At 44.4% G+C, this 15,641-nt stretch overlaps 1 protein-coding gene across 1 annotated transcript in view; it reads left to right on the top strand.

The window, feature by feature from the left end:
• LOC119379130 (huntingtin) overlaps positions 1-15,641 on the top strand; it is a 196,346-nt gene that overhangs the window by 62,123 nt on the left and 118,582 nt on the right. The window contains exons 21-23 of the mRNA XM_037648317.2: positions 454-635; positions 13,569-13,675; positions 14,672-14,857. Coding sequence (XP_037504245.1) covers positions 454-635; positions 13,569-13,675; positions 14,672-14,857 — 475 coding nt within the window. The remainder of the gene's footprint in view (positions 1-453; positions 636-13,568; positions 13,676-14,671; positions 14,858-15,641) is intronic.

Genomic DNA, 15,641 nt, shown 5'->3' with positions numbered 1-15,641 from the left:
TGATTTCAACAAGAGGTGGTATTGTTCAACGCATTCACTGTACCCTAAGGGCTGCAAGGTGTGGAGCTGCTGCTATTTGGACCATTACTGTGGTCACCATTGGGTTCAGGCACATGTATCATGACCAGCCAGGGTACAGTTATATGGCAAAGGATTGAAATTGCAAAAGTTTGATACCGTAGAAATTGTATGGGCTTCAGCCGGGATCTTCAGTTGACATTGAATTAATGGAAGTCTAGTGTGTAATTTAAGCTTTATCTTTTGTCTCTTGGTTGTGTTTTGAGTTATTGATGTCATGGAAAGTTCAGTGGCTGATGCGTTGGGACGGGCATCAGCTCTGATGTACCGATTCAACAGTTGTGTGTTCTTAAGTGTAAGGAATTTCTGCAATATTTCAGTTTGTACATACTGATGCCCTTTTTGCTTACAAAGGCACTTTATCTATGCACTTAGGTTGCTTAATGTGTTTGCACACACCCTGGAAGAACAAGCATCACCATCTCGGGGTGGACTGGGCATCTCGGGTGGCCCTGCACTGAGCCCCATCCGACGTCGTAGCAAGGGCCGAGAAGACGCTGTACTGGCCGCTGCTGGCAGTGCTGCAGCCAAGGGTGGCACTAGCAAGCTTACATCAGGTATGCACCAGTAGGTGTAAGTCGATGTAATACACTCAAACCTCGATATAACGAACATAGATATAACGAATTGTCGGTTATGACGAAGTAAATGAAGAATAGTCTTGTCATAGCTACAGTGTTACAAATAAACGTTTACAGTCGTACCCGGGTATATCGAACTCGCCAAAAAACGTTTATTAGTTCGATATATGGCATAATTCGATATAGGCCCGCTATAGGATTTTGACACAAAGGCACATAACAATAAGAAAAGTACTTTATTAATATGGTGGCTTACTTGCGTGCCCTACTTTGGAACAAAATAGTCCTGGATTTTCTTCTGTGTCAACGACTTCACTGCCCTCAACAGCACGCACGCCTCCACGTTGTCCAACGAGTCGGAGCAGCTGAGGCCGCAACCTTCCACATTCACGCAATAGCGCCGGACCAACGCAAGTGCACTAATCACTTCGGAGGATGTAGGCAATGGGCCATCGTCAATTTCCTTATTGCTGTCGCTTTGGCTCGTGGTCGGCACGACGTCTGCAACGTAGTCCTCATCTTGTAGCTCACCCATGATGGCGACATCATCGTCCGCACTGACGAACTCGTCGAATGTCGATCCGTCGATAGCTCCCGGGAACTCTGCCAGCTCGCTCCAAACTTCGGCGGAAACACACCTGCGATGTCTTCAGTGCTGTCATCGGAATTTGGGGTGTTATCACCAGGCATGCGGAAGCCGGCATGCCTAAAGCAGTTCTGGATCGTCTCCTTCGTGACATCTGCCCACGATCTACTCAACATAGAAAGAGCTCCGAGCAAGTCGATCTTAAGCTCCCTGCCGACATGAAGGTTCTGCAGCAGCCTCTCCACCAGGCGCTTCCGATAGCCGGCTTTCAGTGCGCGTATAACGCCTTGATCCAGTGGTTGCAGTACAGACGTAGTGTTTGGGGGCAAAAAACGCAGCTCGATGTTGCTGAAGGTCGTACTGCAGTGGTGCGATGAACAATTGTCCACGAGCAGGCACACCTTGCGATTTTCGCCTACCAAATCATCATTCCACGACGATAGCCACCTGCCGAAAAGCTCCCCGGTCATCCACGCTTTTGAGTTTGCTCGGTAGGTAACTGGAAGCGACAGCGCATTTCGAAAACACCGCGGTGCCGTGCTTTTCCGATAACCAGAGGTCGAAGCTTTTCCGATCCGTCTAAATTAGCTGCCAACAGCACGGACACACGAGCTTTGTTTGCCTTGCCGCCGCAAGTCTTGTCGCCACGACACGCAAGTGTCTTGTTTGGCAACATTTGCCAAAATAGAGCAGTTTCATCCGCATTGAAGATATCTTGGGCTTGATATCTTGCTGCGATATCTCGCCAGTTTTCCTCGAGCCATTTGTCTACGCTGTCCAGGTCCGCCGCTCTGCTTTCACCTGTAACAGCTTTGCCAACGATGTCGTGCTGTTCTTTGAACCGTTGGAGCCAGCCTGAACCGCCTTGGAAATCGTTCCTGCCAAGCAGGAAAGCAAGGTCCTTGGCTTTCTGCTCGATCATAGGGCCAGACACCAGGATGTTTTGCGACCGAACGTCCACAAACCATTTGTAAACGGCCGCTTCAACATCTTCATACACAGCAGTGCGCACACGTCGGGCGCCACGGGCACCTGGCCTTTTGTCCGACTTGGCCCTGATGTCTGCCTTGTTCTTCAGGATAGTACTCAAGGTGCTCCTTGGAATTTTGTACGCGGCGGCGACGTCGGACTTCTTTTCACCGCTCTCGACCCGATTTATGATTTCGAGTTTCGCGGCGAACGGCAAATTCTGCCTCTTTGCACAAGCCATGACGACAGCGCGCCAATAAAGTTCACAGAGCACCAACAGGCAACACCACCAGCACGGACCACGCTGAATGTTGTTGTTGTTTGTGGTTCGGGGGGGGGAAGACGCTAATTTCTACAGCCCTTGAGGGAGCACGGCGCAGCGTCTTGGGGAAAGGGGAGTGGGGAAAAAAAGAAGGAGATGGGTAGGTAAGTGTCACTCAACTCGAGGAAAATAGGCAGCAGCAGGCACACAAGCATAAAGAAAGAAAAAATGGCGCTCACTTCTACCGCCTCCACGCCTCGGAGAAAGCACGACGGCCTCTGATTGGCTGTAAGCGCTGCGAGCGGGGCAGGATCATTTCTTGCAGGGGGGTGTTCGCCCGTGCACAACCGGATCTAAACCACTTTTTCTAGGGTGGCGCCGGCAGTTTTCCCCGCCCGGCGAGGGAAAGCCAACTTGCTGGGGCACTTTTGAGGCACATGGAGTTTGATATATCGGTTGTCGTTGCTATTTTCGTTCGATGTAACAGTAGCTTTTGCTATATATTCTCAATGTAAATTTACCGTGTTTAGAAATTGTTCGATATACGGGATAATTTGATATAAACGGGTTCGATATAGTCGGGCTCGACTGCATAACGAATTTTTGGATATAACGAAGTTATTTTTGTGGCAGATGTGTCTTTGTTATAATGAGGTTTGAGTGTATCTGTGATCAAACTCAGTAAAAACTTTCATATGAAAGCACATCTTTGGCTCTTCCCCCCACTTTGAGTGTATGATTCTCTGGCCAAGTAGGCTGGGCTGATTTCATAGCGTGATCAAAGAGGATGACTTGGTGGGCTCATCCTGAAGCCAATGCCCAATGTGTGTCCTTACAAGGGCCTTAGCGTTGCTTGTAACACAGGCCACTTCTGGAGGCAATTGAACATCGCAGTACCCACACGCCTCATAGCATTAACCTATTGAGCTAACCTATAAGTATCCCCAGCAGTACATCTCGGTAGATCTCCTGCAAAGCTGTCACTTGACCTTAATGATCATCCTTTTATGGTTCCTGCTTAATTTTTTTTGTTTATCCAGCAGACACACATCTAAAAAGGAGAGCTGTGGTATGCACACCTATGATATGTGTCGAAACTTGTCAAGTGTATATAGTATCAGCATAATGATCAGTAGAAAGTTTTTTACATACGCATGTGGCCATTCACTGTTGTTCCACTGAACATTACCTCACAATAAAATATATAATAAATGGGGATCGGAAGACTATGTAAGTGTTGACCAAAAGTTGAAAAAATTAAATTGTGGTGTTGCATGCCAGAACCACGATATCATTATAAGGCATGCCATAATGGGGCACTGCAGATTAATTTTGGCCTCCTGGAATTCTTTGAGCTGCACCTAAATCTAAGTATGTAATTTCGACCTCCTAAAATTCTTTAAGCTGCACCTAAATCTAAGTATGTACAGTAGAACCCCGCTGTTACGTTCCTCACTGCTGCGTTTTCCCGGCTGTTACGTCGTTTTCCGCCGGTCCCGGCATAGCTCCCATAGGATACAATGTATTGGGAACCCCGCTGTTACGTCGTAACTGTCGGACCGTTCCCGTATGATACGTCGCAAAGTGCGCTCGGAGCCGACCGAGTGACTACCGAAGAGAGCAGCCATGGTGCATTTTCACGCAGTTTTTTCCTGGTTTGACCGTAACATTAGCCGCATTAGAGGCGCAAACAACAGGATCTTTCGATTGATGCAAACAAAAGCATCGCCTTCGAGATTCGTATTGCGAAGATGGCGTCTATGACGTAGTTGCTCGCGAAAGCAAGGCCTTCGAGATTGGCATTTACTATTGACAAAAGCATAGCCTTTGAGATTTGTATTGCACAAACATGGCGTCTATGACGTAATTGCCCGCGAAAGCAAGGCCTTCGAGATTGGCATTCACTTCTGCCATCGCATTGGCGTACACTCATCATCATCGTTATTTGTCGGCGCTGGTTGGAGCTCACATGGTCGTGCGCGCGGTTCGTGGTCGGTCTCGCCGCGCTGGTCGTGATTGCGTGTGCTTAGTTCTTTCATGCCTACAGCTGCTGGTGTTAAAAAAAATCACATACGTTGATTACATTTCTGTGGGTGAGGCCGTCCCCAGCTCCGCGTTTCTATCCGTCGACTAGACTGAGCGCGCCAATTTTCGTGCTGCTCGTAAGCATTGAAATAAAATTCTGTACCACTAAATATTTTGTCGTTTTTCCTGTTTTTCGGCTCTTGCGTTTCCCGTCTCTTACGTTTATTTCCTACGGTCCCTTCAAAAACGTATCAGCGGGGTTCTACTGTACACAGGAATTTTTGCATTTTGCCCCCATAGAAGTGCGAAAGTGACGTATCATATTGAGCTCTAAGGTGTTTATCTAAATGCAGTTAAATTTTAATACAAGTTGGTAAGATTGGCAGTTAGTTAACTTTGTTGTATTCAATTTCAACATTTTATGCAAGGCAGTATACAATGTATACTTGTGTATATGACATACTTTTGTTTTAAATGTTGCTCAGGTGTGGATTAAACACAAGTCAGGCCTATAGCTATGCAACAACACACAGTAGTACCACTGCGACTACTGTGTAGAATAATGTAACTGGTGACAGATTACGAACATTTTATTTAACTATTTCTCGCCGCTTTCACGCTCATTCGGCATTAGATGAATTCAGCTCATCAGCGTGCTCACTATTGTTGGACGAGCTCACTTCGTCGCCATGTTCCTAAAGTTGATCATCCTTTGTGCCATCCATGGCGTTTAATGTTCTCGTGACTAAAAAGCTGCCAGTGATGGTGTCCGCCGACAATGAACGTCACACATTCAGGATCCAGACTTACACTTTTTGAGGAGATGCTCTCTTCACTCACCTCGTTAGTGTGTTTTTTTTTTATGGCAGCCCACAGCCATCCACTTGCAGTACCACTACCAGAATTCGGTCCTGAATGGACAGTTTACAAAAGTCAACCTGCTGAAGGACACTTGTCAAGCTATCTGTGATTGCATCCAAGTCCGTTCGAGAGTCATCCATCAGGTCTTTACTTGGTCTTTGTAATGCCCTCTAAAGCTGTTGAGAACGAGGAGGGCTTTGCAGCATAATAGGCCTCCTGGTCAGTTCTGCCTCACTGTTTTCACCCATGCTACAACGGACTCGTTGGACATCCATCCCTTTTTTGAACCCAGGCTGCGGTACCGTGGGGGAACTACTCATTTGGTAAAGGTTTTCTTTTTTTAAATACAACGCAGAGTGGAAGCTTGCTTCCGTTGATGGTGATACAAAACAACACCATGGGCCATTACTAGGGGTGTGCGAATATTCGAAATTTCGAATATTTTTCGAATAGTGTTTGCTATTCGATTCAATTCGCACTGAAATTTTACTATTCGAACTATTCGAACTTCCCAAAGACAAATGCAGTCAACGCCCGGTTGAAAGTCATCCCTTCAGATTTTCAATATGCTTCACCTCATTACACTCTCGTATTGCGGCAAAGCTGCCTTTCAAGCTCCGTCACGGTCGAACTTAGGCAAGAGACAGTCGTCTGATTGAAAGTGGTCCCTAGATTTTCAATATGCTTCACCTCCTCACACCCCCGTATTGCGGCAAAGCTGCCTTTCAAGGTCCGTTACGGTCAAACTTAGCCAAGAGACAACGTCCGTTTGAAAGTAGTCCCTAGATTTTCAATATGCTTCACCTCATCACACCACCGTATTGCGGCAAAGCTGCCTTTCAAGCTCCGCTACGGTTGCAAATGTATTAACTCAAGAAAACGCTGGTTCCAATATGGAGATGAAAGATGCGGCAGAGTTGGGGGCTCAATTAATGCTGTTTTGGACCTGAAATTTGGGCAGGAAGTCCGAAAAATCAGACGCCGAAGCTTTTTAGCATCCAAAATTTCAGATATTCTTATATATCGACGTCTACGAGGCAGATTTGGAACTCCGGACTTGAAGGGAGCACACCCTTGTCCGCCACATCAGTTGGCCTTCCACTTTAGTTGAAAGAGGAGGAGAGGCTGAGGAAATGGCATCTCTGCCTATCACGTGTAAAGTGTTGTCGGCAACACTTTGGTTGCACCAAATCATGTACATAAATACAATTTGGCCTCTACATTGCCTCACTCTTGATAAGAAAGACAACTATGAAATATTACCCCACCAGCGCTTCATCAACCTAGCGAAAAGAAACACTTTCATGTTGCAATCTCACAAGAACATACTCAGGGATTCTCTGCAACTTTTTCTGTAATTTCACTTCGAATTATTCGAAAAATGTTTGAGAAATATTCGAAGATTATTCGAAATTATTCGATTCGATTCGCACTCAATCTTTATTATTTGAATTCGCTTCGCACCCAAAATTCTGCTATTCGCACAGCTCTAGCCATTACCATTACTCACCTGTCTTGCACACAAAGACACTTTTTTCACCTTTTTCTGAGGCATCAACTCATACCGGGATCTAGTTAGCATTGCCAGTCTGTGATAAGATTGTACTCATGCTTCCTCCCACTTGCATTGACAAAGCGTTGGAGCTTTACTATTTGGTCTTTTTATTTGGCAGGCAGCTTCTGGCAAAATGTCATTCAAAGGCAAATAGCGAGCTGGTGTTGATTCGTTAAAGTCTGAAGGCATCCTTGACTTGCTTTAAAGTCCACAGGTGGAATGCCCATGAGCCGAGTGATAGTGATTGGTTTTACATGGATCATTACGATCAACACAACATAGCCATTGCTCCTGCTGGTGCGAACATGGGCAACAAAAGTCCCCTTCAAGTTTCAACTTCTTCCCATGGAAAGGCTTTTAGGTTTAGGTGGCCTCGTTGAGGTCTTGCATTTGCAAGCACCAGCACCACACACACTTTTTTATTGTCAGAATTGCACCCAATAACCTATTTAACATGTTCTTCAGCATATTTTACAGCTTTACAACTGAAGTTTGAAGCCCACAATGTGCCTGCCCATTGCTTCTGCTTGTTTGCATTTGACAGTATGCAGCCTCGATGTTAGTGTAACGAGATGCACTTAACACGACAGACTCCACAAGCAGTGTACATGTTGATACTGAGACAGGGAAAATGACAGACAAAAGGTGCAGAAGTATTGTGTATTGCAGGTATGATGATCACCGGTGGGTTTGCTATATTGTAGCTCTTTGCAGAACTAGGTTTTCAGTTACGAGCAAAACATTGGTTCCCAGCGCCTTAATAAATATTTTTCTTCAAACTTTCGCATCCCAAAGTGAGGGGGGGGGGGGTTACATGCGAGGACAGCCTTTATATTAGTAAATACAGTAGTTGACAACAGGTGCTTTTTTACACAGAAGATGCCACAAAAATGTTCGGATAATAGGGCAGTACAAGAAAAAAACTAATTTCAATAACGTAAGAAAAAAAACTGTTCTGTCGAACCTGAGATCTGGCAACCATGATTTGATGCCACACTGGTGGCTGTATATCATGCAGCTGTATATCATGCATAAAGCTGAACGAAACGTAGGTCCAGTGTGCTGTCCAGTGCAAGCAAAGCTATTGCGCCCATTCAGCTGCCATGGCTCGCCAATAAAACCTTGGGTGCTGCCTAGAGTTGTACAACGCTGATGCTATATATGTTCAGCGGATCAAACCACTTCATCTTCATTCAGTCCAATGAGCCACACAACATTGAAAACCGTGTCACGTACCACAAAAATGAAAGAGCTTTTGTGTAAAACTCATGAAAGCAAGGTAACAACCTGAATTATGGCACCTTTGTGAATCATGATTGCCACATTTTCTGTTCTGTGACACCATTCGTCCATTATGTCTGAAGAATTGAGCACGAACTGGTACGGCATCGTGAATTTCTGTTGCCACTATGCATTGGTTTAACAGAAGTCTTGCAAGTCTGGGCTATCACAGAACATCCACATAATTTTATAAAGTTGTAGCCGTGTGGTGGGCAACTGTGAGCAGCAATCGGTTGCATACCTGTTGCAGCTGTGCACTGACCAAAAAAACTTACTTGTGGTAAAAGCGCCTGTTACAGTTTCTTTCACTGGGAGTGTACCCTATTCTTCGGAGAGTCCAGAATAACTTCTCTCGACTTTGGGATCATGGAGAGCGAGCTTGAAAGTAGGGGTGTGCGAATATTCGAAATTTCGAATATTTTTCGAATAGTGTTTGCTATTCGATTCGATTCGCACTGGAATTTTACTATTCGAACTATTCGAACTTCCCAAAAACAAATACAGTCAACGTCTGATTGAAAGTGACCCCTTCAGATTTTTAATATGCTTCACCTCATTACACTCTCGTATTGCGGCAAAGCTGCCTTTCAAGCTTCGTTACGGTCGAACTTTGCCAATACACAGTCAACGTCCAATTGGAAGTGGTCCCTAGATTTTCAATATGCTTCACCTCATCACAACCCGGTGTTGCGGCAAAGCTGCCTTTCAAGCTCCATTACGGTCGAACTTTGTAAGACAGTCAACGTCCGATTGGAAGTGGTCTCTAGATTTTCAGTATGCTTCACCTTATCACACCTCGGTATTGCGGCAAAGCTGCCTTTCAAGCTCCGTTACGGTCGAACTTTACCAAGACACAGTCAACATCCGATTAGAAGTAGTCTCTAGATTTTCAATATGCAGTGATTCCACTCCTGCGCCAACTGCGCCAAAGTGCGCCAAATTGTATTTACTGCGCCATCCTGATAATATCGACGAAATTTGCGCCAAACTGCGCCAAAGTCTCGGGTTTGGGGGCGTCTATCACCGGCAATCGCACCGCCGGCGCGTCAGAACATGTGCAGCTCGATTTTGGGGCTGCCAATATATAGCGCTCGCGCGTGCGTTCCGAGTAAGCCACGATGCCATGCAGGGTGCCGACGCAGCTTCTGTTCTGCAAGTCGGCTCGACAGCAAAACGCGCTCTCCGCAGAGGCTCGTGACGTCTAGGCCTATCGGTAGCGAGAAAGTGCGATGGTGATTCATCGGCGGACGTCGTCTGTTCCAGAAACGCTGCTGATAGCTCGTTTCAAGCGTCGCACGGCACGTAAGGAAAGCAATGTTCAGTAATAACTACATGAGTGCCGCTAAAATGTCTGTCACTTCTGTTTCCGGACATCGCGGAATGAAATCGCTTCGCGTTTATGGAAGAGCACGCGAACGGTGGAAACGCGTTGACACTTTTCCTCGGATATACTTTATCCATGGATCTTCATCCAGAACAGCTTTTTCGTAATTCCTTCCGCCAGCACGTCCGAGTTTGTAATCACTCTGCGGTAAATACCCCCTAAAAGGCCCTGCCCTTTCGAGTTCACGTGCTAGGTTCCAATTCGAATTTTTGCTTGCTTTTTTAAAAATGTCATCTCGATAGTAAAATCATATCTCCTGGTCGGAGCAGCCGCAGATGCGCAGCTGTCAGTAGCGGGCCCGTCGCTGACGGCCCACAGTGAAGCGGCTACACCATGTTACACGTCCGCCCCTCGCTTTCGGGGGTCAATAGCTAACGGTTAAAAAAACTCAGTTTCGCTTAAGAGCGAAGCAATGAATGCGATACCAAAAAATTGTATTGTGAAACGAAGTAAGACTAGCAGCTAACTCTTTTGGATCCGATCTCGCGTAACTCAACAAAACGCTGGTTTAAGGGAATATGGCCCCTCCAGGAACCGAAGCGTTCTCTTGCTCTGAGTTCTCTAAACGCGAAGTAAGCGTTGAGAGCACAGCAAGTTTATGAGCCGTCTCCTGATGCCTCGAGATAGCACGCGCGCGCCAGCGACTGCGCCCTTCGAACGATGCGGTTCCTCACCCCTCCCCCGTCCGCTCCCCTGGCGTCCCTTCATGCTCCTTACGAAAGACGGGCGGGGCGTTTCCTCTCTGTTTGATGAGCAATCGACGTCAGGCCCGCACGCGGGAAGATGTTATCTCATGCGCTGTCCGTGCGGCGGAGACAGACGGACGGCTAGTTAATCTCCGCTTCAGCCGCGTTCGTCGCCAGCGCTCGCGAGCTTTTTTTACCCGCGGCTAGAATGCGCGTGGTGATGTTATTAATTTGGACTTTATACGGAAAATTGCGGCAACGGCGACCGCAAAAATCCGCCGAGAGTGTCCATATAATTGCTATCGCAAGGGTCAATGTACGGGGCAGATTTTGCGCCCCCCCCCCCTCTTAGGTGATTAGGGGGGGGGGGCCGCCCCCCCTGCCCCCCCCCCCCCTCCCTCCTGTGCGCACGCCTATGCTCCTGAGATGATTTTTTCCATGAGATTTGCAATGAATCGAAATATTTCTAGCCTTCATAAGAGCCCCATAATAATACTCAGGTGCTTGAATGTTAATGCAATATGCTTCTGTATTGCACTCCAGGATGTAAAATTCGCTGCTCCAAAGTGCTCCCAGATGCAAAATTATCTGCTCCAAAGTGCTCCAAGATGAAAATTTTGCTGCTCCAAAGTGCTCCAAAACGGAAATTTTGCTACTCCAAAAATTGCTCCAAATCAGAATTCCTCGGTAGCATCACTGAATATGCTTCACCTCATCACACCCCGGTATTGCGGCAAAGCTGCCTTTCAAGTTCTGCTACGGTCGCAAATGTACTAACTCAAGAAAGCGCTGGTTCCAACATGGAGATGAAAGATGTGGCAGAGGTGGGGGCTCATTTAATGCTGTTTTGGACCTGAAATTTGGCAGGAAGTCCGAAAAATTGGAAGCCGAAGCTTTTTAGCATCCAAAATTTCAGATGTTCTTATATATTGACGTCTACGAGGCAGATTTGGAACTCCAGACTTGAAGGGGAGATGCTCCTCGGGAAATCTTTTCTTTAAGTATTTGTCACAGCTCAATGAAACTTTCACCATGTATAGACTTTGAGCTCCTCTTTTCAAATATGCTTTTATTTTTTTGATAGCTCATTTAGTTAGTTTTTTGCAGACCATGCATTTGTGAAAACAGTGCATTTTTGTGCAAGCTTAGGCAACAATAGTGAGCGCCAAAAACACCCAAAAAATAGCTGATATTGCTCCTAATGAATTGAGGAATTCAATAAAGCAGGAAAACATAGGGTAACATATGTGTGTTAGCCTAGAAAAAATTTCCAATGCTGAATTTCAGTTTTACCATTTTCAAGGAAGAAACTTATGAAATCATCTTGCTGAATATGCTTGTGGAAAACTGTGAAAGTTGTTTCTTTGAATTCAGGACATGTTCAACTATAAGAATGCCAAATTTCATTATGATCTGACTACATAAAGTGCACAAATTTTATTGCACAAACTCTAAAAATGTAGCAAAACGAAGAACTGAGAAAAACATGTTTGAAAGCTAGACTACGGTGGATGCTACGCTAGACCACGGTGGGGAAATGATTTTTTTTTTCTGTATTTTCAGCAAGAAAGGCGCGCTTTCGAAGTGGGCTCTGGGAGAAGAGGGTTAGGCCTACATGCCCGCAAAAATTCAAGAGCCGGCAACGCCGCATAGCGAAATGCCGAGTGCATGAAATTGGTGTAAATTCGCGCTTTCACGAGCCACCACGAGGGCTTTTATTGCATTTTTTTATAACTTCCAGTTGATTCTTAGCTTTGATTCTTTAATACATGAAAGAGGAGGCTTGGGGGAATACAAAACAAAACAAAACACAATTTCAACTTTTTCGAAAAAAATTGTGATTTTTCGACCCGCATCTCCCCTGAAGGGAGCACACCCTTGTCCACCACATCAGTTGGGCTTCCACATAAGTTGAAAGAGGAGGAGAGGCTGAGGAAATGGCATCTTTGCCTATCACGTGTAAAGCGTTGTTGGCAACACTTTGGTTGCACCAAATCATGTACATAAACAGAATTCGGCCTCTACATTGCCTCATTCTTGATAAGACAACTATGAAACACCACCCCGCCAGTGCTTCATCAACCCAGCGAAAAGAAACACTTTTATGCTGCTATCTCATAAGAATATGCTTAGGAATCCTCTCTAACTTTTTTTTTTGCAATTTCGCTTCAGAGCATTAGAAAAATATTCGATTCGATTCGCACTCACACTTCAATATTCGAATTCGCTTCGCACCCAAAATTTTGCTATTCGCACAGCTCTACTTGAAAGACACGAGCCCTGTTGGCAACATCCCTTTACTGAACTGTCTGTATTGCTTGCAATATAAGTGAGAGCTTGTTGTGTTTAGTACTACTGCTTCTATGTCTACTCATGCCTGTCACTTGACACGTGGCAGCAATGAAAACACCAAATCGGATGCTGACACAAGGCACAGGCGGCTCGGAATACAGAACTGTGCTGGTTGTATGCACTAAGGTTCTTGCATGCATGCTCTCCTTCCACTCCAAAGGTAAAGAGTAGAGCAATAAGGTGCCCCTTCAACCCCAAACTGCTGCCTAAAAACAACGCTGCTTCACTTCAGCAGCCTTTCTCTGTTGCTGTAGGTGCAATTTCAAAAAGGCATTAGCTGAAACCACATGTAACTCAACTATTTTACGCTGACACCAGCATAAAGGTTAAATTTATTGCCTCGAATTTCCTTTGCAGTAGCAGTGACACATCGTAATATCGAAATGGCGGATAAACAAGCTTCGCTGTTTTATTATGGTCAAAAATACTACATGGTGTTCTGTGAACATGAAGTTACAAAATATTAAATACTTTTTATGTAAAGAATTTCATTATATTGAAGTTTTTTTGTTGAGGTCTAACTGTAGCATGCTTATTTATAAAGAATGATTACATTTTCCACTGTACAGCCCTTCCTTTCTATTTTTCTTTTTTTTTTTTCAGTGGAAGTAGTATGGATTTTCTCACAGCATATTCATGTCGCTTGCTTTATTAATACTTTTACTGTGCATTGTGGCACACCATGTACATATATTAAGAGGTGCACAGCTAGACTCTTGAAATATGAGCTTGCTTTTAGCAAATATTATAATAGTTTAGCAAACTTTCATTGCTTTTGTTAAACATTTCCTTATTTTGCATTCGTTACTGCACCTTATCTTTTGTTCATTTGTTATAGTTTTGCTTTATGAGCCATAGTTCTTGTTTGCTGTTAATGGGGATTTTTGTTTGCTCATAAACTGAATTTGATGTGTACTTGACCCTCTACTTTTCTTTCTTTTCATAAAGACCTGGACAAGACCAGCAAGTCACAAGTGGGCCTGGGTCACTTTTCATCTCTGCCTCAGTACATGAAGCTCTACGAAGTCCTCAAGTCAGCCCATTCGAACTACAAAGTAAGATGACTATATTATTTATGCTGTAGTTCATAATTTATAGCTCATTGTTAAAGTCTTTTCTTGAGTAGTCTGAAAATATTTATAAATTGCCTTTTAAACGTACTGTGATTCGATCACACCGTACCAAAATTATTTGTTGCTAAATGTTGCCTCAAACATATGCACCAAATCTGGATAAAACAAAGTCGATAAAATTGGCAATTTACTTTGCTATATCAAAACTTCGTTAAAATGAATTGAGACCTTTTTTGCAGAGTAATTTTGCCGAAGGAATCGTTTTAGGGGTGTGGGAATAGTAGCGTTTCAAATTCAAATCGAATAATACCTAAGCAAATAATTAGCTTGGACTTTCAAATTCATAGTCTTCATACAGTAGACTCACGAAAATTCAAACTCTGATAATTCAAACTTTCAGTTAATTAAAAAGAATTCAAATTTTTGGTTGGCCCAGTATGTTTTCAATGTATTTTAAAGGGACTTCATTCAAATTGCTCCATCACGTTAATTCGGTTAATTCATACTTTCAGTTTGTCCATGCTGGAAAATATGTGCTTTAACAATCCCGTATTGATCGAGCAAGAAAGAAATAAAGAAAAAAAAAAGAAAAACTAGATGGTCTGGCCTTGATCTAGTGCATGCAGAATGCTTCCTAAGTCTGTTTTGCTGCGGTACAGTGTTGTCATGCAGAAAAGCATACTGAGGTTGGGAACGGGCTACTAGCTGTGACAAGACACAACACATTTTGTCCCTTAATTACACTCGCGTGCACGCCTCATATAATAACGAGTATCAGTATGATCGTGGTTACATTACTGGCAACTGTCTATGACGTTGAAAATAAAACACAGGCCAGTTTTCTTTTCGTCGAATAGTAACACTGACTGCGTGTGACTGGTGTTTGAGAATGAACATGTTAAGTCAAGCAACAACTGAGCTCCTTCCTTCTGGAATGAGAATACTATTTGTGATAAGAGCTGCAACTCTTGTCCCCAGGTGTCTCTTGATGCTGGTAGCAGTGAGAAGTTTTTGGGCCTGCTGAAGGCAGTCCTGGTCACCATGGGCCAGATTCTAGAAGTGGCCCAGCTCCAGGATTTAAATCGACATGTGGAAGAGTTACTGAGCTACTTACGCCTATCCATGACTGTTGAGCCGCTTACAACAGTGCAATGTGTCCGGCAGGTCAGTTGTTTTATTCTCATACTTTTATTTTTCACACATATTCATTGTTGGGCAATGGCAGAAGTGGTGCAACATGCCGTCAATGCAGTTGTCAGAAAAGGACTTAACCTTCCTTATGGTGTGGATTGGGCACATTGTACCAGTGAGGTATCAGTATGAACTAAGATCCCCAGAAGTGCCCGCCACAGTGGTTTAGTGGTTATGATGCTCAACAGCTGACCCGAAGGTTGCGGGATCTAATCCCAGCCGCGGCAGCCTCATTTTCGATAAAGGTGAAAATGCTTGAGGCCTGTGTACTTAGATTTAGGTGCATGCTAAAGAACCCCAGGTGGTCAAAATTTCCAGAGCCCTCCACTACGGCGCCCCTCATTATCATATTGTGGTTTTGGGACGTTAAACCCCAACAATTATTATAAAGATCCCAGGAGTAATGCTTTTTATTGAAAGTTAGCACTCTTCTGTCCTTGTGACTTTCTGCACATAAGTTCACCAATGTGTTGTAACTAGAGCTGTGCGAATAGCAAAAATTTGGGTGCGAAGCGAATTCGAATATTGAAGTGCGAGTGCGAATCGAATCGAATATTTTTCAAATATTTCTCGAATATGTCTAGAATATTTTTCGAATACTTGGAAGCGAAATTGCTGAAAAAAAAAGTTAGAGAGGATTCCTAAGCATATTCTTATGAGATAGCAACATGAAAGTGTTTCTTTTCGCTAGGTTGATGAAGCACTGGCGGGGTGATGTTTCATAGTTGTCTTATCAAGAATGAGGCAATGTAAAGGC

The sequence above is a fragment of the Rhipicephalus sanguineus genome, chromosome 1 (assembly GCF_013339695.2).
Source record: "Rhipicephalus sanguineus isolate Rsan-2018 chromosome 1, BIME_Rsan_1.4, whole genome shotgun sequence".
Taxonomy (NCBI): Eukaryota; Metazoa; Arthropoda; class Arachnida; order Ixodida; family Ixodidae; genus Rhipicephalus; species Rhipicephalus sanguineus.
This window is presented reverse-complemented; position numbering and strand designations above follow the sequence as displayed.